The 23,248-nt window shown below is 42.2% G+C and overlaps 1 protein-coding gene across 3 annotated transcripts in view; it reads right to left on the reverse strand.

The window, feature by feature from the left end:
* LOC114499295 (general transcription factor II-I repeat domain-containing protein 2B) overlaps positions 1 to 23,248 on the reverse strand; it is a 64,613-nt gene that overhangs the window by 27,468 nt on the left and 13,897 nt on the right. For all 3 annotated transcript variants that reach the window (XM_036020846.1, XM_028515356.2, XM_036020845.1), the window contains exons 4-9: positions 14,795 to 14,917; positions 13,334 to 13,517; positions 13,142 to 13,170; positions 11,591 to 11,645; positions 11,004 to 11,047; positions 7,146 to 7,223 (exon numbers count right to left, since the gene is read on the reverse strand). In XM_036020846.1, the coding sequence (XP_035876739.1) occupies positions 7,146 to 7,223; positions 11,004 to 11,047; positions 11,591 to 11,645; positions 13,142 to 13,170; positions 13,334 to 13,517; positions 14,795 to 14,917 (513 nt within the window). The remainder of the gene's footprint in view (positions 1 to 7,145; positions 7,224 to 11,003; positions 11,048 to 11,590; positions 11,646 to 13,141; positions 13,171 to 13,333; positions 13,518 to 14,794; positions 14,918 to 23,248) is intronic.

The raw sequence follows: 23,248 nt of genomic DNA on the forward strand, positions 1-23,248 counted from the left end.
ATTTGCCTGTTGTGGACATTTCATGGAAATGTGTTCATACAACATGTAGTTTTCGTGTGCCTGGCTTCTTTTACTAAGCATGTTTTCAAGGTTCATCCAAGTTACAGCACATATCACTAATTCATTCTTTTTTATGGCTGAATAATATTTTACTGTATGGATATACCACATTGTGTCTATCCATTCATCAGTTGACTAACACTTGGGTTATTTTCATCTTTTAGCTATTGAGAATAACGTACAAGTTTTAGGCATGTTTTCAATTTTCTTAGGTATATACATAGAATTGTATATATATATCTAAGAGTGGAATTGCTGAGTCCTATAGTAACTCTAGAATTTATTGAAGAGCTTCCAAACTATCCTCGAAAGTGGCCAGACCATTCTGCATTTCCACCAGAACTGTACGAGGCTTACAATTCCTCCCCATCTTCACCGACACTTGTTATTGTCTGCCTGTTTAATTATTGTCACCCTAGTGGGTATGAAGTAGTATTTCATTGTGTTTTGGTTTGTGTATCCCTAATGATAAGTTATGTTGAGCATCCTTTCACATGCATACTGGCCACTTGTATAGCTTTGGAGAAATGTCTATTTAAATCATTTGTGAATTTCTAAACTGGGTAGTTTGCATTTTTTATTATTGAGTCAAGAGAGTTCTTACATTTTCTGTATACTGAATCTTGGCAGATATATAATTTGCAAATATTTTCTCCCATTCTGTTGATGGCTTTTCACTGTCCTGATAGTATTCTTTGAAGCACAAGTGTTTTTAATTTTGGTGAAGTTCAGTTTATCTATTTCTTTTTTGGCTGCTTGTGACTTAGGTATTATATCTAAGAAACCATTGCCCAATCCAAGTCACGAAGATGTACATCTGATTTTCTTCTGAAAGTCTCTGATTCACTTTGAATTAATTTTTTATATGATGTGAGGTAGAGATCTAGATTTATTTTTTGCATGTGAATATCCAGTTGTTCTAATACCTTTTTTGAAATAACTATTGAATTGCCCTGTTTAAAATCAATTTTCAAATTTATGGTTTACTTCTGGACTATTGATTCATGTCTTACTCTTAAGCCAGTTCCAGAGTGTTATTTTAGTTTTGTAGTGTTTTTTTTAAACCTCACACTATTGATTTTAGAAAGAAAGAGAGTGAGAGAGAGAGAAACATCAATGTGAGTGAGAAACATCCATCAGTTGCCTTCTGTACACACCCTGGCTGGGGATTGAACTTGCAACCTAGATATGTGCCCTGACCAGGAATCGAGCCTGCAACCTTTTTGGTGCATGGGACAGAGCTCCAACCAACTGAAGCACCTGGCCATGGATGTAGTAGGTTTCGAAATCACAAAGTTTGCATATTTCAATTTTGTTCTTTTTTTATTAACAATTTTTCAAATTTTTATTTAATAACATGTATCATAAAAATCATGGAAAAGTTAATAGGTAATAGAAAGAAGATATTTATATCATATAAACTGAAAGTGTTAAATAAGGTACATTTATTATAATTAATGAAACAATATTGATATATTGTTAGCCAAAATCCATAATTCTTCAAATTTTCTTTATTCATATCTAATGTTCTTTTCATTCCAGGATTTTATCCAGGTTACCAGATTACATTTAGTGGTCATGTCTCTTTAAACTCCTCTTGGCTATGATAATTTCTCTAACTTTCCTGGTTTTTGCAATTTTTTTTAAAGATTATTTTGGCTACTCAGGGTCCCGTGCATTTCCATATGGATCTTATGAAAGTTTTCCAATCCGTGCACACAGGATGTTTTCCCACTTAGTTAGGCCTTTGTTAGCATCTTTCAACAGCTGCTTTTTTTTTGGTGGTTTTCATTGTACAGGTCTTATACTCCTTTGGTTAAATTTATTCCTAAGTATTTTATTCTTTTTGATACTATTGTAAGTGGAATTTTCTTAATTTCATGTATCAATAGTTCATTGCTAATGTATAGAAATAAAATTGATCTTTGTATATTGATCTTGTACCCTGAAACCTTGTTAAACTTAGTAACTCTAATAGTATGCGTGTGTGTGTGTATTCTTTAGGATTTTCCGTATACAAGATCATGTCATCTGCAACTAGAAATAGTTTTGTTTCTTGTTTTCCAACCTGGATGCCTTTCCCCCCTTACCTAATTGCCCTACCTCGAACATCTAGAACAAAGTTGAAAAGAAGTGGCAAAAATGGCCATCTTTGTCTTGCTCCTGGTCAGCGGGAAGCTTTTAGTTTCTCATCGTCAAGTATGACACGAGCAGTTGGCATTGTGCAGCTGCTCCTTATTCGGCTGAGGAACCTCCCTTCAATACTCAGTTTGCTGCATTTTCCTTTTTATCATGAGAGGGTGTTGGATTTTGTCCTACACCCTTTCCTACATCCATGGGGATGATTGTGTAGTTTTGGTCCTTCATTCTGTTAATACGTTTATTCCACTGACTGAACCAACTGTAGGCTGAACCAACTTTGCATTCATAGGACAAATCCCATCTGGCCATGATGTTGTAACCCTGTTTCTATGTTGTTGCATTCATTTGCTAGCATCCTGTTGAAGAATTTTGTGTCTGTATTAACAAAGTCATTGCTCTTTAATTTTCTCATGTTTTTGCTTTGTGATACAAGGGTAATGCTGGGCTTATAAAATGAGTTGGGAGGTGTTTCCTCCTCTTCTATTTTTTGGAAGAGTTTGTGAAAGACTTGTATTAGTTCTCTTTTAATGCTTGGTAGAGTTCACAAGTGAAGTCATGTGGTCCCAGGCTTTTGTTTGTACAAAGTTTCTTTATTACTAATTCAAACTCTTTACTTGCTATATGACTATTCAAATTTTGCATTTTACCTTTAGTCAGTTTCAGTAACTTGTCCATTTCATCTAGGTTACTTAATTTGCTACTTTACAATTATTCATAGTATTTGTGGTAGGCAGATGGTCCCCGCCGAAGGATATCCAAAACCTGAACTCTATCATGTTACATGGCAAGGGGTAATTAAGGTTGCAGATGGATTAAATTTACTAACCAGCTGACCTTTGGAAGAAATTATCCTGCATTATCCAGCTGGGGTCAGTGGACTCACAATGTGGAAGAGGGAGGCAGGTGAATCGGTGTCAGAGTGATGTGCTGAAAGAAGACAATGCTAATTCCTTGGTCTCAAGGGCTTTTCCATCCACTTCTCTCTGTCTGGAAGGTTCCTCTCCCAAGTCATACTGAGTCAGCAGGGGAGAAAGCTGAACTGGTGTTGATATTCTTACACGCACCGAGGTCAGGGGAGCCCCCACACAGAGTATCTCAGCTAAGCTTGTACTGTACGTTTTGCATTTCCAGGATCCCTGGTGATGAGGTCCCCGCATGTGTAAACGACCTTATGGGACTTCTCATAGGACCAAGCGGTGTGTGTGTGTCACGGGTTTTCCAAGAGGTCTGTGCTGCAGACAGAGTGTGAGGTCTTGGTGGGGTTGAGTGGGGAATCAGATTTTCGTAGAAACCTCACATGACCTTCTTGTAGGGAACTGATCTGCTTGGCAATGGCAACTGTAGCTCAGCCCTACTGAAAAGCCCAATAGGCGTATTGTGGGACACAGGAGCCAAACCCCATAGATTGGTTCTCCTGTGGGAAATCAGACCTGCATTATACCTAGGTTGCTTTGTGACTTGCTCTTGCTAAAAACTCTCTCACCCTGAGTTCAGGCAGCAAATGCTTACTGCACATCTTTAAAGTAACTTCCTGAAGTCTGTGCTAATTCTCCCAAGGACTGAAGTGTAACCAGACCTGTTACTCTTATCGTTCCCTTACATTTGCAACATTTTTTCCTTGTTAATCTGTAAGAAGTAATCAGCAACATCCCTTCCACTGCTATCTGTAAAAAGTAATTACCTAAAGCAAACCTGAGCATAATGAATGAAAACTTTCTTTGATGTATGCTATTAGAAAGCCAATAAAAGCTTTTTAAGGCAAGGGTCGGTGCGATCTCCTCTTGAGAGAGTGGCTGTGCCGTCTCTTTTCCTCCGCAGGACTTGGTAGTCCATGTCAATTTGTCTCGTATCTCATCCATAACGCCGTGGACACTGCGGGCCAGTGTCTGCATCACCTTCTAAACACTGTGGGGCAATGGCTGACTTTACTGGGGCGGGGGTCCCCAAGGGCTAGTCATCAGTCTGAGCAGGTCACATTTGTAGCCTTTATGAGTTAAAAAATGTCTCCCTTACTTAAAGATTATTCAAAGACATCATTTCTTCAAATTATGAATATTTAACCTAAATGGCTACAAAAACAAGCAGTGCTAGAAATACAGTCCATGATAACTGGCATTAGTAACTCTTTGGTCATAAAGAAGAAGACTGCCCTCATCGGTGTAGCTCAGTTGGCTGTGTGTTGTACTGCAAAGCAAAAGGCTGCCAGTCGGTTCCCAGTTGGGGAACATGCCTTGGTTTGGGCTCAGTTCCCTGTTAGAGTGTATACGAGAGGCCACCGATCGATGTATCTCTCATACATTGACGTTCCTCTCCCTCTCCTTCTCTCTCCCTCCCTCTAAAAGTGAATAAATAAAATATATTTAAAAAAACACTAAGTGTGTTGGTTGTAGGATTACAAATAATTTTTTTAAGAAAGAAGGAAGCTTCCCAACTAAAGGAATTCTACAAAGAATATCTCTTGAATAGTTCTGTCATTTCCAAGCCAAGCGTGAGAAAAGTTATATATATATTATATATAACATATATTATGATACATATTATAATGTATATTATATATTTAACCTAAATGTTTTTCTTCAAGTAATGTACTTCTTTCTGAAAAATTAAGATAGAAGGACTGCAGGTACATCTATCTAATCACTTATTTATTCCACTGCTAACTTTGGGAGCAGACTCTACAAGTAGCCTGTCCCCACTGTATACGTTTTGATCAACACCAAGGTCATTTAACTTAAAAAACAATATTCTTGGGCCTGGCTGGTCTAGCTCAGTGGATTGAGTGCAGGCCTGCAAACCAAAGGGTTGCCAGTTCAATGTGCCCATGTGCCCAGGGCACATGCCTGACTTGCAGACCAGGTCCTCAGTTGGGGGCATGTGAGGGGCAACCACACATTGATGTTTCTCTCCCTCTCTTTCTTCTTCCTTTCCCCTCTCTCTAAAAATAAATAAATACAGTTTTTAAAAAAACAAAAACCAAAAACTATATTCTTGGGGCCCTGGCTGGGTAGCTTGGTTGTTAGAGCATTGTTCCAAAATGCCAAGGTTGTGGGTTTGATCCCTGCTCAGGGCACATACAAGAATCAACTAATGAATGTGTATATAAGTGGAACAACAAATTGATGTTTGTCTCTCTTTCCTTCCTCTCTCTCTAAAATCAATCAATAAATAAAAAACTAAAAAATGTATTCTTGGGAATCAAGACATAATTTAATTATAAGTACTTTAAAAAGAAAACAACCGTAACTTAGAAATAGAGGTTACACTGATTCCCTGTATAGGACACACTCAATTCGACAAGTACACATGAGCCCTAACTGGTATGGCTCAGTGGGCTGAATGTCGTCTTGCAAACCTAAAGGACGCTTGCTGGTTCTATTCCTGGATGGGGCACATGCCTGAGTTACGGGCCAGCTCCCCGGTTGGGGGCATGTGAGAGGCAGCTGATTGACGTTTCTCTGACACATTGATGTTTTCCCTTTTCTCCCTCCCTCCCCTTTTCTCTAAAAATGAATATATAAAATCTTTAAAACACACACACACGTGTGCGCACAAGTACATGTGAGTGACCAGTGTGTGCAAAGCCCTAAGCTTGGGCTCCAGGGCTGGAGCAAGATGCTGGGTCTCCCTGCCAGAAGCTCACTGCTAGCTAAGGGAGTCCCCAGCAAAGGCACGGACAGAACACAGCAGGCCACACTAAACGCTGAGTGCTATCAGGGAGCTGAGATCCTGGCTGCCGGAAAGAGGGCTAGAACTCACCAGGAGTGTGTGAGTAAGCAGGGAGTCACACAGTGGGATGGGGTTATACAAAGCCAGGTGGAAGGAGGATTCGGGGCCTGTTCCAGGAATCTGAGAGAGCAGTGTGTACAAAGGCAGGGTGGGGAGGGAGGCAGACTGAAAAGGAGGGCGTCTGGAAAGAGCAGTAGACATGCTGCTGTGAACTGGGCTCTACAGGAGGTGAGGAGCCACAGGCAGTGTGTGAGCAGGGGAGGGCCTGGGCGGGTCTCAGGCTTCAGTGAACAACTGTTGTGAGGGGACGCAACGGCATAGGGTGGACAGTCCCTGCCCAGGGGAAGGGAGACTGGTCGTCAGGAATTGCCGCAGGCGGGTGGGGGCCTGGCCTGGGGGACAGCAGTAAAAACAGACACTCCCGTTAGTCTCTACCTTTAGATGTCTTTGTAAAAAAGTTCTTAGTAAAATTTATGGAGCTACATGATGCTGTTGGAAGATTTCAAAGATTTTGCAGAAAATCTTTTTTCCAATGTGATAACAATGTTTAAGGAATGAAACTGCAAACCGTCCTGCACTCTGCCCACATCCCCAGAGCAGCCCAGAGACGGAGAAAGGAGCGGGGTGCTGGACCACAGCCATCGAGGTGACACACCGTCTCGCCCGACTGGTATCACGCTGGGGCCCTGCAGGATTCCTGTCTCTGGGTGGAGGACTGAGCCACAGAACAGCACAGGCCACCCACCTGCGCCACACTGAAAATCGTGTGTGTCTGCTAAGAATGCTCTTCTGCCCCCCATTTAACCTGCAAGATGTCAGTGAAGCAACTATTATTAAGGACATTTGAATTTCTTAACTCTCATCTCCATTTCTTTTAACTTTGACATATTTTCTCAGTAACACGGGGACAGACTGGACTGGACAGGATTGAGGAGGAAACATTTTAGAACACAGAAAATAAGAGTACTAAAAGACAAACTCACTCAAATGCACCCGGAAATACTTTCACATTCACGTATGCTTACGAGCACACGGATTAGGCCAAACAGAATCCACCTGATGACTGCACACTGTTTTCTTTAAATGACAGCGTGCTAGGGCACAGGGGAAGGTGCAAGGTCTTTCTTAGTCTTTGCCTATTTCTCAGATGGGAGGTAATTAAAACTTTTCCTCATGAATAAATTTTGGAGATGAAGGTGATTATAAAACAGTATTACCTTGCATGTTATATCGATAGTAATTAGGATCCTCCGATTCTTTCTTGACTGACACCGCTGCTGCTTTCAGTGGAATGCCTTTGAATGTGATGGAAATTACAGAATTATGTTAGGCCAAACCCACCAACACAGAAATATGACCAGCTGATAGAACTTCCAGGTTCTGTTTTGATTACCATAGCAACATTATAATCAGCAAAGGAACTTGTTCGCTTGCTATGATCAAATGGCGTATCCACATAAAAATATAAATATTATAAAGATAAAATAGCCCTGGCTGGGTGGCTCAGTTAGTTGGAGCATCATCCCACACACCAAAAGGTTGCAGATTTGATCCCCAGTCAGGGCACATCCCTAGGTTGTGGGTTCGATTCCTGGTCAGGCCACATATGGGAGGCAACCAATTGATGCTTCTCTCGCATCGATGTTTCTCTCTCTCTCTCTTTCTTTATCTCTAAAACAGTAAAAATATCCTCAGGAGAGAATTAAAAAAATACAATAATATCAAATCAATATAAAAGGAAAGAAGAAAGGAGGGAGAGAAGAATGAAGGAAGGAATGGAGGGAGGAGAAGATAGGAAGGAGAAAGATCTAGATTCCAGTTTGGGGAAACTTCCCTTTTTAAAGTGGCTGAATATATATGTGCATTTATGTGAAATACGTAAACATTCTTCTGTAGTGGGACTTGAACTGGCACATATAATCTTAACTCACAATGAAATGGACTTGAGAACCTGGGGAAACTATGATAGTAAAACAAAACAGCCTTCATCAGGGAAAGGTGTGGTAGGCTGAAACACTTCGCCACAATGGTCTCCCATCCAGTGTGCACACCTGTCTGCAACGTGACCCGCCCCCTCCAGTTCTCTGGAAGTGAGGCCACCACTTCACCCTTTCAAGTTTGGCCTGACCACGTGACTTGCTGTGGCCAATGGGACATAAGCAGATGCTTGAAAAACATTTACAGCAGTGCTTGGTGCTTTTGAAGCTGAGTGGCCATGAGAACAAGCCTGGGCTGGTCTCCTGGAGGCTGTGAGGCTGTGAGGCTGTGAGGAGAGTGGGGCTGTGAGGAGACCAGGGCCCACCCCCCCACCAGCTGAGGCCTCACACCCAGGAGCGAGGCCTCCCAGACTGTACAGCCCCACCCCAGTCAGCTCCGACAAGAAGCCATGCCAACTAATACAGAATTGGGAGAAAACTGAATCACTGAAGCCACAAGTTGTGGTGCCTTTTCATACAGCAATAGATAACTGCTACTGCAGTGTTCATGTCATTTTACCGTGAACGTTCATAACATCAAATGCAAACTGTGGGACAGCCCAGGCTTCACTGTTCAGCATCAGTTTACACGTTCAGAGGGGTCTTCTGAAAATGAACAGCTGTTGGTATAAGAATAGTTAGCCTGGATTTTTAAAATGTGATTATCAAAAAGGAAAATTTGTTAGAACCACCGAGGAACAGAACGGGTACGGCTGATGGACATGGCAGTGGAACGGCAGATTACGCTGAGGAATCTGCTCAGAAATAGGACAAAAAGGTAATTTGATGAAAAGATCAAACGGAATTCGACAAATGGAGGTCTACTTTTGCTTAAGAAAGAAAAATGCTATTTATGTGCTTATCTGTAAGTAATCTGAAAGAATTTTTACCAACTGGTTAAAAGTTGTTACCCCTACTATGGAGAAAGGATTGGAGTTGTGCAGAGAGCTTTAGGGGGCCATGGAGTTTTGAGAGGAGAGAGTGAAAGGGTGAAAAAGAACTTTTCTTATTATATTCATAAGTCTGCGTTTTAAAAAAATTTAACATGTATAACTTTTGTTAATATTTTATAGTAAAACTTTAATTAAAGTACATACTCTGAGTTGATTAGGCAGTAATGGCTCTACTAACAGAAACATTTGATAAGCATGTGACAGCTGGGCCATCAAGGAAAAATGCCTTCTTAATCCAGGCCACTGAAACCAGGTTTAACAGTGTAGAATTTGTGTGAAATGCTGATGAAAACGTTTATTGCAACCTTTCCTCAAAATAAGAGAGACAGCAGGGCGGGGGGGGGGGGGGGGGGGAAGGGAAGGAAGGGGGGGGAAAGGAGGGGGGAAAGGAATTAAAAACCCAAAACCACTTAAACACTGGGTCTGTGGAACGGGGCTACACAAATATCATGGGAAATAAGGCCCATTGATGGCCGGCTCGCAGAAGCATGCAGGCAGCCGGCAGCAATTTGTATTGCATCACGGAATCCACAGTAGAATTCATTAATAGCATTTTTAAAAACCGATTTTTATTTATTTATTTTTAGAGAGAAGGGAAGGAAGGGAGAGAGAGAGGGAGAGAGACATCAATGTGCCGTTGCCTCTTGCATGCACCCCGCCCAGGGCCAAACTGTAACCTGGGTATGTGCCCTGACTGAGAATCGAACCTACGACCCTTCCTCCATCTGACTGAACCACACTAGCCAGGGTTCATTTTTATCTTTTTGAGGTCTGAGTTTTAGTTTCATGTACTTGATTATTTTGAGTTTTTTAACTTTTCCACTTTTAATACGCTCAATATTTTCCCATCTCTTGATTAAACATTTGAATTTAAAAAAAATATATATTTTTAACCTTTTAACATTTTCTGTCTGGTCAATGCCATTTTTCTTTTTTGAGGAGTGGGGCGAGGCAGGGATGGAGATGAACTCCTATGACCCGCTGAAGAGGGATTTTTTCCAATATACATTGTTTCAGTAATGCATGTTTATTATAGAACATTTATTTATTTATTTTAAAAGATTTTATTTTATTTTTTTTAAATGTTTACATTTTCTTTTTTTTTTAATATTTTATTTATTTATTTTTAGAGAGGGAGGGGAGGGAGATAGAGAGAGAGAGAGAGAAACATCAATGTGCGGTTGCTGGGGGTTATGGCCTGCAACCCAGGCATGTACCCTGGCTGGGAATCGAACCTGCGACACTTTGGTTCGCAGCCCGCGCTCAATCCACTGAGCTACGCCAGCCAGGGCTAGATTTTATTTTTTAGAGAGAGGGGAAAGGAGGGAGAGAGGGATAGAAACATGATATGTGAGAGAAACATTGATTAGCTGCCTCTCACATGCCCATAAGTAGGGACCTGGCCCACAACCCAGGCATGTGCCCTGACCAGGAATTTAACTGGAGACCCTTTAGTTCACAGGCCAGCGCTCAATCCACTGAGCCACACCAGCCAGGGCTGCACAATGTTTATAAATGAAGGAAGAGTTCAAGAAAGCAGTAAAATATGTCCAAAAATGAAAACATTGCTCTATTTGTAAGTCAAGTCATAATTCTAAATGTGTGCTCAAGGCTTTTTACTCATTTCACATTCAGGTTCTAATTTAAATATAATTAAAATAATATTTTGTCCACAAATATATTTACTACATAATATCAAGCCCTAGCATTTACTGAATTAGAAGGCTCTTTCCTAGATATGTGAATGAAATAGGATTATTCTGCAAATACCTTAGTTCTCATTTCTGTGGTTGATTCGTTCAGATTTTCTGCAAATTCAGGTCATCTGTGAACAACACAGTTTTCTTTCTTCCTCCCCAATCTGTGTACCTTTTATTTCCTCTTCCTGTCTGCCTGCATTCACTAGGACTTCCAGCAGGAAGTGGGAAGGAGTGGGGAGAGGGGACAGCCTTGCCTTGCTCAGCAACTTGGGCGGCAAAATTCTAGTTTCTCGCCATTGACTCTAAGATTAGTTGTGGTTTTTGGTAGATTTTAACAAACCAAGTCAAAGAAGTTCTCTATTCTTAGTTTATTGAGATTTTTTTTTTTAAAGTAAACAAGAGAAAGGAGTCAAGTGACCGGATTCTGAAAGCATTGGTGTACATACCAGAATCTTCCATGGGTTCGGTTTTCACATGGACGGGGCCACAGCTGAAAGGAGAAGGGAACCCTGGTCAAGACCGGCGGGGGAGGACTGAGCCCAGGCGCTCAACACAGTGCATGCAAATCCCCGGATCTCCAGGCTGCCAAATCCCTCTTCCCACAACAGACTGAATGCAAAACTGCCACAGCTTTAACATTCATGTTCTTAATAGTCTGTCACAAAATTAAAGGTGTCAACTGAATACAGCCTTATAATCCCAAACATCTTTTTGAATAGAGAATGTACAGCTGACTCTTGGATACAGGGTGCGGTGGGTTAGGGGCACCAAGCCGCCACACAGTGGAAAACCTGAATGTGATTTAAGTCGGCCCCCCACAGACGTGGACTCCCAGCCGCAGACTGAAGACGCAGGCGACCCCTGAACGACAGGGTCTGCACCGCACTGGTCCGCCACTGGTGCTAGAGGGGCCGTGTGGTTCAAAGCCAGGTAGTTCACTGGTCAGCCGTAGAGCAAAGTAAGGAAGACTTTCTGGTCTAAAAAGTAACCCTTTGGGACTAGGTGTGGGCTGTATTTTTTATTTATTCCTTACCTTTCACTTGGCGATGGCCCTGATCTCTCAGCATCTGTTACCGCCCCAAGTCCACCTGTGCAGGAGTAAAAAGACACACACCAGCCCCTTTCCACGTCTTGAACTATGACAACATTCAAAAGCATATTAAGTGGCAGCAAGTACAGACAGAGCAGAACTCCCATCTCTAGGTCATCATGGAACAGCAGTGCGGGTTGACCCCAACTCAAACTTGACCCCACGCTCTGGGGTCGTGTGTGTGGGCAGAATGGGGGCTGAGGAGCCGGATGGGGCTGGAGCACAGGCGTGGACCCCATGTCACTGCTCACCAGCTGGGTGACCTCCAGCCACTTAGTAAACCTCCATGTGCCTCTGGTCCTCTGTCTGAAAACGGTGTCCGGGTGAGAGTTAATATGTGTAAAGTACTTAGAACAGTGCCCGGCACACCGTGAGCACTAAAGAAGGGCTGGCCACTATCACTACTGTTCTATAATGAAAATATAAGTCATCCGGCCAACAATCATCAGGTCCCTGCCACTCTCACCTTCAAATCCCTCCTTTAAGGTGAGCGAGAGGATTCCAGGAGCTTACAATTGCTCCAGGAGCAAACTCTGCCCTGTGAGTAATCCATGCTCAGAGCGTGCCACACTGCCCTCTGTACCCCACGGTGCACCTTGTAAACTGTGCCTACCTGGCCCTGCACCCCCTAGGCCACCTCTACCTACACAGTCTCAGTATGACACCCTCGTTAGACCTGATCTTTCATGTCCAGCTATGGTTTCCAATTACATTCTGAATAATAAGCTGAGAAAACTGGGTATAGACAGATCTCTAAACACTTCTGGTAAATTATTATTATGATTATTAGTCTCTTCACAATCACATAATCACAAGTTCAGGAGATTATAAAGGCTCATTGGTTCCCAACCGTGTCCTCACACACACTCTGCACTGCTTTCTGCCTGATTGCACTGCAGGTGCTTCCTGGCAGGACCAGCCTGTCGACACCCTGCATCTCTGGAGGGCCCGTTCCCCAGGAAGCCCCTCCAACTATACAACTCTAACCCTGTTCCAGGGGCTCTTAGGGATTTCCTCCAGCCACTCTGAGAGCATGGGCCACACCAGGCTCCCTGCTGGACAGTCTCACTCCTCCAAGACTGTGAGTTTCAGAAGCTCGGGAAGAGCCACACATCCCAGACCCACTCGGGAACCCAACAATGCCTGGCCCACGGTGGTGATCAAAGACCAGGATGTGACCCCAGAATGATCCCACGCCTGGGCACAAGGACAAGGTAGGTGTACGGCTGTCTGGGGTCTGGATGCAGAAACTCACTAGAGTGCTGGCTGGGGGGAGGGTGGTGTCTCAGCTTTCTAGGTGGGCATCTTTCCCTAAGCTGTGTACCCTGCAAATGTCATGACCACCCACCCTGGAATGTCAGGGGCTGCCTCCTCAAGGAGGAAACGCAAAGAATAAACAAGCTTTAGAATGTGCCAAACTTGCATTTTAATTAGAAAAGCAGAAGTGGTTTAGCAGACAAGGGCAGTCACTAAGTAGGAGAAGCTGGCACTTACCTCGCTGATCTGCCGGACCTAGGAAAGGTCTGCAAGAAAACCAACACTATTACCCAGTATGAACACACAAAACAGACAGATTAAACACTGGAATAAACAACTTCTAAATGTAACAGAACATAATTAACTAACCGCAATTAAGCCCTCAGTTTATCTTTAACTAAGCTGTTAGGAAGGGATAGAGCCCGTCACCTGTTTATGATGAATGAGATCCCCGCTTTGTTCTCCAAAATCCACTTCAGAGTCACAAGATCGTAGTTCTCTGGGTGCTGAAAGGCAACTCCCTCTGGAAGCCCCTGCACCACCACAGCCGACTGATCTCGCAGCATCTTCTCATAGGGAACAGGCACCATTGCTGCTGTTCCTAAAGCTTTACCTAGATAGAAGAGGCACGATGACTTTAAATGCTACGGGTGTGAGACCCTCCCAGTCAGTTTCACACAGTGTGATCAATGCAGGTGGTGACATCTGGCTTTGAAGATACACTAGAAACAGACAGCACCCTATTTCTCCATACCCCAAGTTAGAAAAATTCCCAACCAGAGGGACAAAAAAACCCTTAAAAAAGATTTTTTTTAGACAGGGGAAGTGAGGGAGAGAGGGGAGAAACATCAATGTGAGGTTGCCTTTTGTGCACCTCACACTGGGGAACCTGGCCTGCAACCCAGGCATGTGCCCTGACTGGGAAATGAACCCACGACCCTTTGGTTCACAGGCTGGTGCTCAACCCACTGAGCCGCACTAGCCAGGGGGGAAAAAAACCCTTTAATATTTATTTTAAATCTTCACATACAAAAGAGGAAATAACAGATCTTTTTTCCATTCTCTTGGAGGCTGTACAATTTGGGGTACTTTCCCGGCCACACCAGGGCTGCAGAGAGCACCCCATGGTTACTTGGGCTGCTGCCAAAAGAGGACAGGGCCTCCATTCAAAGCTTAATTGTCTCTATGTCACACCAAACAAGTCAGGCCAACTTGCCTGTGGAAAAGTTATGACATTAACATTGTCTCATGTCACCATCGGGGGCTGTGTGTCTTTCTATACTGGCTGCCAGCCCAAAGGTGCTGGAGCTCCATTGCGCAGAGAGGAGTGTGGTCTGAGGTCCCAAGACCCCTTGTGCTGGGGGTCACCAAAGTCCAGTGCTCACAGGGACCTGCAGGTCACATAAGTGTGCACAGCTGTTGAGGAGAGATAAACAAGGCCTCAAGACACTAAGGTATGTCTGCACAGTCAAGTATGACACCTTATTTGGTTATCCAGCTTTTTATAACGATGTGTAGGTATGTTTAAAAAATCCGTCTTAATGCCTGTGGAAAGATGTGGGTCGAGGGAGAGACAGATGAGGGTGAGGCTGCTGACCACAGCAGTAACAAAAATCTTTAAGTAACTGGGTTGGCCGAGGAGTGGGGGCTCCTTAAAATGGGAGCAAAGACTGAAGTCTGACTAGGCTGGAGGTTTCGATGGACCAGAGCAAACTAACCTGTCTTCTGTAACAAAACCTGATCTGGTACGTTAAGAACGGGCTCTTTGCTTGATGAGAAAGTGCATTTTCAAATGTTACAAACCTAAACAGTCACAGCAATAAGATCATCTAACTCTGTCCTACTCCATAGGGAACTATTCAGAGAATTAATGCTTCAAGCGCACTTTACCGTAACAAAAGCAGAAATAGTCCTGGACTGCTTTTCTGAGTATTTCCGTTTCTCCGGAGTGGAGCTGCGTCCCATTCACCGGGTGCGGGGGTTTCACCTCGGGCAGGCCTTCCTCCTCGACGCCTGCGAACAAGTCAAGGCACAAAGTCAGCCTCCAGGCATTCGTACTGTACACGTCCCTAACCTCCATGCTGCTGGTGTACGGAAAACAAAAAGGGAAAAAGAGTAATAAACATAAAACAAGATCTTTGTTTATTTAAATAAAAACAAAGAGCGAGCTATTTATAATGAATGGGATAGTATAACATGGCGATCATCTCTGAAATGAATCTACGGATAAAGAGCTGTAAGTCATTCAATGCACAAGACACATTTGTAGTTCAAAGGAAGTTATTTTCAAACAGACATGTAATTTGTTATGGTCTAAAAGTAACAGTCATTGTGTAGACGACTCTCACCACTGAACACGTTCTGGACCAGCTCCGCGCCCCCCATCTGCCACCAATACCCCCATCACCCCTGTCAGCTGCTGTTCCGAAAGCTTTGAAACTGGTAGGTTTCTTATTTTTAATCCTCACCCAAGGATATGCTTGTCGACCTTAGACAGGGAAGGGAGACACAGAGAGAGAGAAGCACTGATCAGTCACCTCCCGTACGCTCCTGAACTGGGGATTGAACCTGCAACCCACTGGTGCATGGGATGAGGCTCCAACCAACTGAACCACCGGGCCTGGACTGGTGGGTTTAATCAGAGCTGGTCAGGAGACAGAAACCACACGTTCATTTGAACAGGGAAAGTGTAATAAAGAATTCATTAACTATTTATACTAGCAAGGGATTGACGACGTAGGGGTAAGAGAACTCCAGAGACACACAGTGGGGAGCAGCCTCACTGCTGGGGCTGAAGCAGAGCGCTGAGGAAGGAACTAATCTGGAAGAGGGTCCCCCAGAGAGATCCGGAGCTCGCCAGGGTGATGCAGCCATGGCCTACTGGATGGTGGAGAAGTCGGCTGGGGTGCAGCAAGCTTGGGCCAGCAAGCAAGGACCCACCTGGGGGTGCTATGGGAAACCGTGGGCAAGTTGCCCCCAGGTGCCTGCAAAGCTTGCTGGGTATTGTCAAGAAGCTGTCCTCTGGGGTGCTGGTGGAACCCTGGAAACCACTTGCGGGCGATGCCAACAGAATTCGCTAGGAAGCCACTCTCTGGGGCCCTGGAGGACCTTCCTGGAAAACTACCTGTGGGGGTAGTGTTGCTGCTGCTGCAATTCACTGGGAAGTCCCCTTCTGGAACTTTCTGGAAAGCTCAGGAAATGGTAGCTTGTGGGCCAGACCCTGCAGACTCACTGCCTGTTTTTGTGTGGCCTGTGAGCTAGAAACAGTTTTTTACATTTTGAAATGGTTAAAGAAAGTTTGAAAAGAGAATATCATTCAAGACATGTGAAAATCACATGAAATTCAAAATTCAAATTTCAGTGTCTGTAATAGGGCTTTCTTGACCACCCTCATTCACTTACGTTTCCCCAGTTTTGCATTCACCTACAACGGCAGGCTGGGTGGCTGCAGCAGAGACTGTAAGTGCACACAGTCAGAGAGTGACCTATATACTCTCTGCCCCGGTAAAGCACAGAAAAAGTTTGCCAATTCCTGGTTTACTCCGGTTTTTAATATTAAGCACCTATAACCCTCATGCAGGGTGATTCTAAATTTATGTTGGTTTCTAACTTCAGAGTGGAGATAAATGTGTGTGCGTTTTTTAATCCTCACCCAAACATGTTTAAAGATTTATTTTTTTAGAGAGAAAGGGAGGGGGGTTGGGGGAGGAGAGAGGGACAGACAGAGAGAGAGACAGAGAGAAACACAGATGTGAGAGAGAAACATCCATCAGTTGCCTCCCACACATGCCCCAACCAGGAATCGAACCTGCAATATTTTGGCATGTAGAATGATGCTCCAACCAACCAAGCCCCTGGCCAGAGTTAAATGTGTTTTTGATGTAATTCCACAGTAATTTTTTTAAACGCAAGACAACTTTTAAGGAAACAAACACCACATATTCAAGAATCATATCCAGTATTTCAGTTCAGTAAGAAGTGTGTATTTGCCAATAACAGTGATGGGTTCTGGACAAAATATTGAAGTCAGGTAGCTGAAGGCACTGAAGTACAATGAAAGCCAGGCAGAAATGGGAAGGAATGCTATCTTTGAAAGAAGGAAAGCTTAGATACTGAGTAAGATTCATGCTGAGCTGTCTTTTCCCCTGTAGGGACACCTTAGTTCCTCAAGTTCTCAAGGAAAGAGAGCTAAACCAAAAAGCAACATTCCTGACCTGGTGTGGCTCAGGGGACTGAGCACCGGCCTGCAGACAGAAATGTTGTCGGTCCGATTACTGGTCAGTTGGGGCACATGCCTGGGTTGCAGGTTCAGTCCTTGGTCAGGGTGTGTGTGAGAGGCAACCAATTGAGGTTTCTCTCACATTGATGTTTTTCTTCCCATTTCCTCCCTTCCCCTGTCTCTAAAAATAAAATACATAAAATCTTTAAAAAGAGAAAGAAACACCCCTGGCTGGTATAGCTCAGTGGATTGAGCGCGAGCTGTGAACCAAAGGGTTGCAGGTTCGATTCCCAGTCAGGGCACATGCTTGAGTTGTGGGCCAGGTCCCCAGTGGGGGCCACATGAGAGGCAACCACACATTGATGTTTCTCTCTCTCTCTTTCTCCCTCCCTTCCCCTCTCTAAAAATAAATAAATAACTAAATAAACAAATAAATCTTTTTTTTAAAAGAAAGAAATAGAGACAGAGAGAGAAAAGACAGAATTCCAGAAATAAAAAAATAATTGGAAATGAAAATTTCACACAATGAACTTAACAACATTACACTTTTGAAGAAAGAATCAGCCCTGACTGGTGTAGCTCAGTGGATTGAGTACGGGCCTGAGAATCAAAGGGTTGCAGGTTCGATTCCCAGTCAGGGCACGTACCTGGGTTGCAGGGCATGTCCCCAGTGGAGGGTGTACAAGAGGCAACCACACACTGATGTTTCACTTATCCTCTTTCTCTCTCCCTCCCCCTTTCTAAAAATAAATTTTAAAAAGAGAATCAGAATCCTCAAATGTAATAGAAACTGTCCAATCTGAAGCATACACAGAAAGAATAATAATAATAATAATAACAATACCTGGCTGGCGTAGCTCAGTGGATTGAGTGCGGGCTGCGAACCAAAGTGTCGCAGGTTCGATTCCCAATCAGGGTACATGCCTGGGTTGCAGGCCTTAGCCCCAGCAACCGCACATTGATGTTTCTCTCTCTCTCTATCTCCCTCCCTTCCCTCTCTAAAAATAAATAAATAAAATCTTAAAAAAATAATAATAAAGGAAAAGAGCCTTAATTAACTGTGGGACAATATCAAGTTTTCTTCTATATGTTTAAATGAAGAAGAGAATGGCTCAGAATAAATATCTGAGGAGACAATGGCCAAAACTGGTGAAAACCACAAGTATATCACGGCCAGATGTGCTGAAACTGGAGATTAAACAGGGCAAAGGGAAACGACACATTACCTTCAGAACAAAGGTAAGAATTCTAACCTGACGTTGCATCTAACACGATGGAACCTGAAGGCAATGGAATAAAACTTTTAAAGGGCTGAAAGAAAAGAACTGTCAAGTTAGAATTCTATATCAAGTCAAAATATTCTTCAAAAACAAAAGCAGGAGAGTGATGCTGGCACTACAGCAGATTAAGTGACAGCCCTCCCCTCCCCCACAGATACAGCAAATCAATGACAGACCAGAACACCTCTGCGAGAGCTCCCCAGACCAGTGGAGGAGCACCTAAACCGCTGTAAAACCAAGAAGGGATTCCAGCACAAGAGGCAGGAAAATCCCTGGCATTTGCTGTGTCTATCTGTGTCTCTCTCTCTACATGGCACAGCTAAAGAGCAACTGGGAGGAAAACAAAAGAGTGGGTTGTGTGTCCAGCACTCCGGCTTGTCTGGTGGCTGCAGGAGGAATGGCGGTATTTTGCCATGTATAGTGCACACCCACGTTTTTGTGCACATTATACACGGGACTATTATACCCATGGTATGTAATCATTATACCTACGTGTAATGTGCATCCTTATTTTTCCCTCAAAAATTTGGGCAAAAAAGTATGCATTATACACAGCAAAATATGGTAGACTCTGTCTCATATTATTTCAAGCCCTGAGGGGATCCATATCAGGGTTTGGCAGCTGCTGAAAACAGGGCTGAGTAGCATGTTAGAGCTACAGTTCTGCGGGTAGACACCAGGCGAGAAAGATACTCAAAAAGGTTGGAGAGGCCCTAGACCCCAGCAGGAAGATTGGTGAAGGTCTTTGCCTGCACAGAGCCAGTATGCAAAGCCTAGGAGCGGTGGTTGGTTTTCTCAAATGCCCAAGGCCCAGAAAAAAAACTTACAAGGCATATGCAGAAACAGGGAAACAGGCCAAATCAAAGGAATAAAATAAAAATCCAGAAACAATCCTAAAGAAATGCTGATCTATGGACCGCCTGACAAAGAATTTAAAATAATTGTCATAATGTCATAATGCAAAGATGCTCGATGAGCTGGAGAGAATACAGATAGACAACTAAATGACACACGAACAAAATGAGAACACTGTCAAAGACAGAAACTATAAAAAGAACCAAACAGAAATTATGAAGCTAAAAAATACAATAACTGAACTGAAAAAATTAGAGGTGTTCAACAACTTACTTGATTAGGTAGAAGAAAGAATAAACTCAACACAAGTCATTTGAAGTCACTGAGTTAGAGGAGCAAAAAGAAAAAAATGAAAAAAAGTGAAAAAGGTATACAGGACTTAGAGGACACTATGCCATACAGGACTCACTTCAGATTTAAGGATATATTTAGGACAGATTTAAGAACATGAAAGGATGGAAAAAATATTCCACACAAATGGTAACCAAAAGAGATGCAAAAGGTAATGGTAACGCAAATGTAGCCAGCATTGGCTCTTCCATATCAATCAATATAGACTTTAAATAAAAAACTGTTTGAGACAAAAAAGGACACTATATAATGATAAAAGAGTCAATCCACCAGGAAGATAGAACACCTGTAAGTATTTATGGACCAGATCTCAGAGCTCCTAAATATAAGAGGCAGAAATGAAGGGAGAAATAGAGAAAAACATAATAATGTACGAGACTTCACTACCCCCAGTTTCAATAGTGGAGAGGACAATCAGACAAAAAACTTGAAAAGTAATAGGGAATGAAACAACACTGTAAGCCAACTGGACAGAACAGCCATATGACCACCCAACAAGAGCAGGACATGCATTCTTCTTCAGTGCACACAGACCACCCTCGAGCACGGATCAAATATTACGCCACAAAACAAGTCTTAACAAATTCAAGAAGACAAAAGTCATAAAAAGAATCTTTTCTTTTTCATCACAATGGAATGAAACTAGAAATCAATAGCACAAAGAAAACTGGAAAACCTACAAATATGTGTAAATTAAACAATGGATCAAAGAAGTCACAATGGAAATTAGAAGACACCTTGAGACAAATGAAAATGAAAACACAACATACCAAACCTTATAGGCTATAGCAAAAGCTATGCTAAGAGGAAAGTTTATAGATAAAAAATAGCATTTTTAAAAGAGATCTCCAATCAGCAAATTAATTTTTACATTTCAAGAAACTAGAAAAGAGCCCTGGCCAGCTAGCTCAGTTGGTTAGAGTGTTGTCCTGATACACCAAGGTTGTGGGTTCAGTCTCTGGTCAGAGCACATACAAGAAGCAACCAAGGAAGGCATCAATAAGTGGAACATAATCAATGTCTCTCTCTCTCTTTCTCCCCCTCTTCCTTTCTCTCTCTCTCTCATATCAATAAATAAAATTTTTTAAAAAGAAACTAGAAAAAAGAGCAAACTAAACTCAAAAGTACATGAATGAAGGACAAAATAAAGATTAGAGCAGAGACAAGTGAAATAGAGAATAGAAAAACAATTAAAAATCAATGAGACTAAAAGTTAGGTTTTTTAAAAGGTCAAATAAATTGACATTCCCTTAGCTAGATTAAAAAAGAGAAAATTCAAATAACTAAAATCAGAAAGGAAAGAAAAGACATTCCAACCAAGGACTCAGAAATAAAGAGAACTGTAAGAGAATATTATGAGTAATTGTACACCAACAAATTGGACAACCTAGAAAAATATGCATAAATTCCTCGAAACACATAACCTACCAAGACTGAATTCTGAAGAAATATAAAATCTGAACAGACCAATAATGAGTAAGGGGATTGAATCAATACTGAAAAATCTTCCAACAGTGAAAAGCTGAAGACCAGATGGATTCACTGGAGAATTCTATCAAATATTTAAAAAATTAACACCAGTTTCCTGAAACTCTTCCACACAATATAGTTGTAAATTTTAGCAAACCATCGGTACTAATTGATAAATACAAGGAGGTAAAGTCAAAATGATACAGATGAATTGAGTAACATCATTGAACAACCTGACCTACTTGGTCTGTTAACTGCAGACTGTTTTCAGATGTGTATGGGATAGTCACCAAAGTAAGTGATATGCCAGGCCATAAATTAGGGCTTGGCAAATTAAAAAAGATTAAAATGATATTGAGTAGGATGTATGGGCGATCTGGCTGCGACATCTGTCACCCCATTGATCACGAGGGTTGATTTGGCTGATCTGGCTGGCTAGGTGGCTGTCCCCTTCCTCCCTCACCGATCCATGTGCGTCCCTCCCGGAGCTGCGCGCTCGGTCAAAGAGGACGACCTTCCCAACTAGAGGAGAGGACCGGTCTTCGGCCAACGGTATACGAGTAGCTGCGCTCCCCTGCTAGAACCTCCAAACAAGCTCTCAAAATCATATTGAGTATATTTCTGGAGCAGCACTGAATTTAATTAGATATACATAACCCAAAAATCCCCAAACATTAAGAAAGTAAGAAACATTCTTTTAAGTAACTATGGGTTGAAAAAAATTACTCGGGGTATTAGAAAATATTTTGAACTAAATGATAATAAAAACACAACATTCAGAGTCTTTGGAATACAGCTAAAATAGAACCTAAAGAGAAAATCATAACTTCAATATATTTTAAAAGTCAATGACCTAAGCTACCAAATCAAAAAGCTAGAAAAGCAAATAAATCCAAAGAAATAATAAAGATAAGAGCAAAAATAACTGACAAAGAAAACAGACAAACAATAAATAAAATCACAAAGTTGAAAGTTGGCTCGTTGGAAAGATAAGTAAAACAGATTAATTCCTTGCAAGATCTATCAAGAAAAAAGAGAGAAAACACAAATTATTGATATCAGAAACTAAAGTAGAGAAATCAATAGAGAAACATATAAAACAAATATTAAAAACCATTTAATGCCAACAAATTTGACAACTTAGATGAAATAAAGAAATTAAAAATAAGGTTCACTGAAGTGGGTGCAAAAGGAAACAGAAAACACAAATAGCCCTGTATCTGAAAAAGTTAGCATGCAGTTGTGAAATTTTAAAGGACTCTGTAATTAGTTTTCAACAATTAGATATCCAATAGCCAGCTGACATTAATGAACTGAGAGTATACCCTTCTTGTTCACCAATCACGTACCATACGCACTGCTTCATTTTTCAATCAGTCTTCATGAGGGTGGAGACCCTAAATTTTGGTTTTAGAAGTCAGTCTGAATCAATCAATCTCATACATACATATATATGAAAGTGTCCTGTGAGTGGGAAGGGAGCTGGTGGACACGCCCCATCTCAGCCTGTTTCCTAAAGTCGAGTGGCCTCGAGGCCTCTTCCCCAGGCCCGGAGCCCCTTGGTCACATGCCTGCCTTGCTGGTGTCTGAGAGATGGCTCCCAAGCAGCTTGTTCTCTCTCTCTCATTGCACATCTCTGAGGCCCCTCCCAATTTTAGTCCTGTTCCGTGCTCCCCTGTATCTCCCCCAGCTGCTCCCCCCAGCAAACACTGTAGTGATCACTCCTTCGGTCTGATCAAGGTGATGCTGTGTGGGACACACAACAGGACCCAGGCATCATCCTTGAAAAAAATTATGTATACATAATTTTAATTAAAAACAAATGTCTATCTATCAAATCAAGATCACATAAATGCATCAAGACCACTCACATATACATATATATGTGTGTATGTATATACCCTCTGCCAATCCTTGGAGACATCTACATATGTATGTATCTGTATATATGGTCATCTGTATCTATTTCTATATCTACCCTTTGATTAAACTTTCTTTTTTTTCTTTCTTGATTCTAGGAGATACAAAATCGTAACTCAATACTTGGTAGATGATCTACAGCAGTACAGATAATCACTGTACAAAATGTTGTGAACACCTGAGAGCAGCAATTTTCAACTGGTGTGCCATAAGAATTTTTAAAACATGTCATACCTGCCTGTTTAGTCA

This window comes from Phyllostomus discolor, chromosome 3 (assembly GCF_004126475.2).
Source record: "Phyllostomus discolor isolate MPI-MPIP mPhyDis1 chromosome 3, mPhyDis1.pri.v3, whole genome shotgun sequence".
Taxonomy (NCBI): domain Eukaryota; kingdom Metazoa; phylum Chordata; class Mammalia; order Chiroptera; family Phyllostomidae; genus Phyllostomus; species Phyllostomus discolor.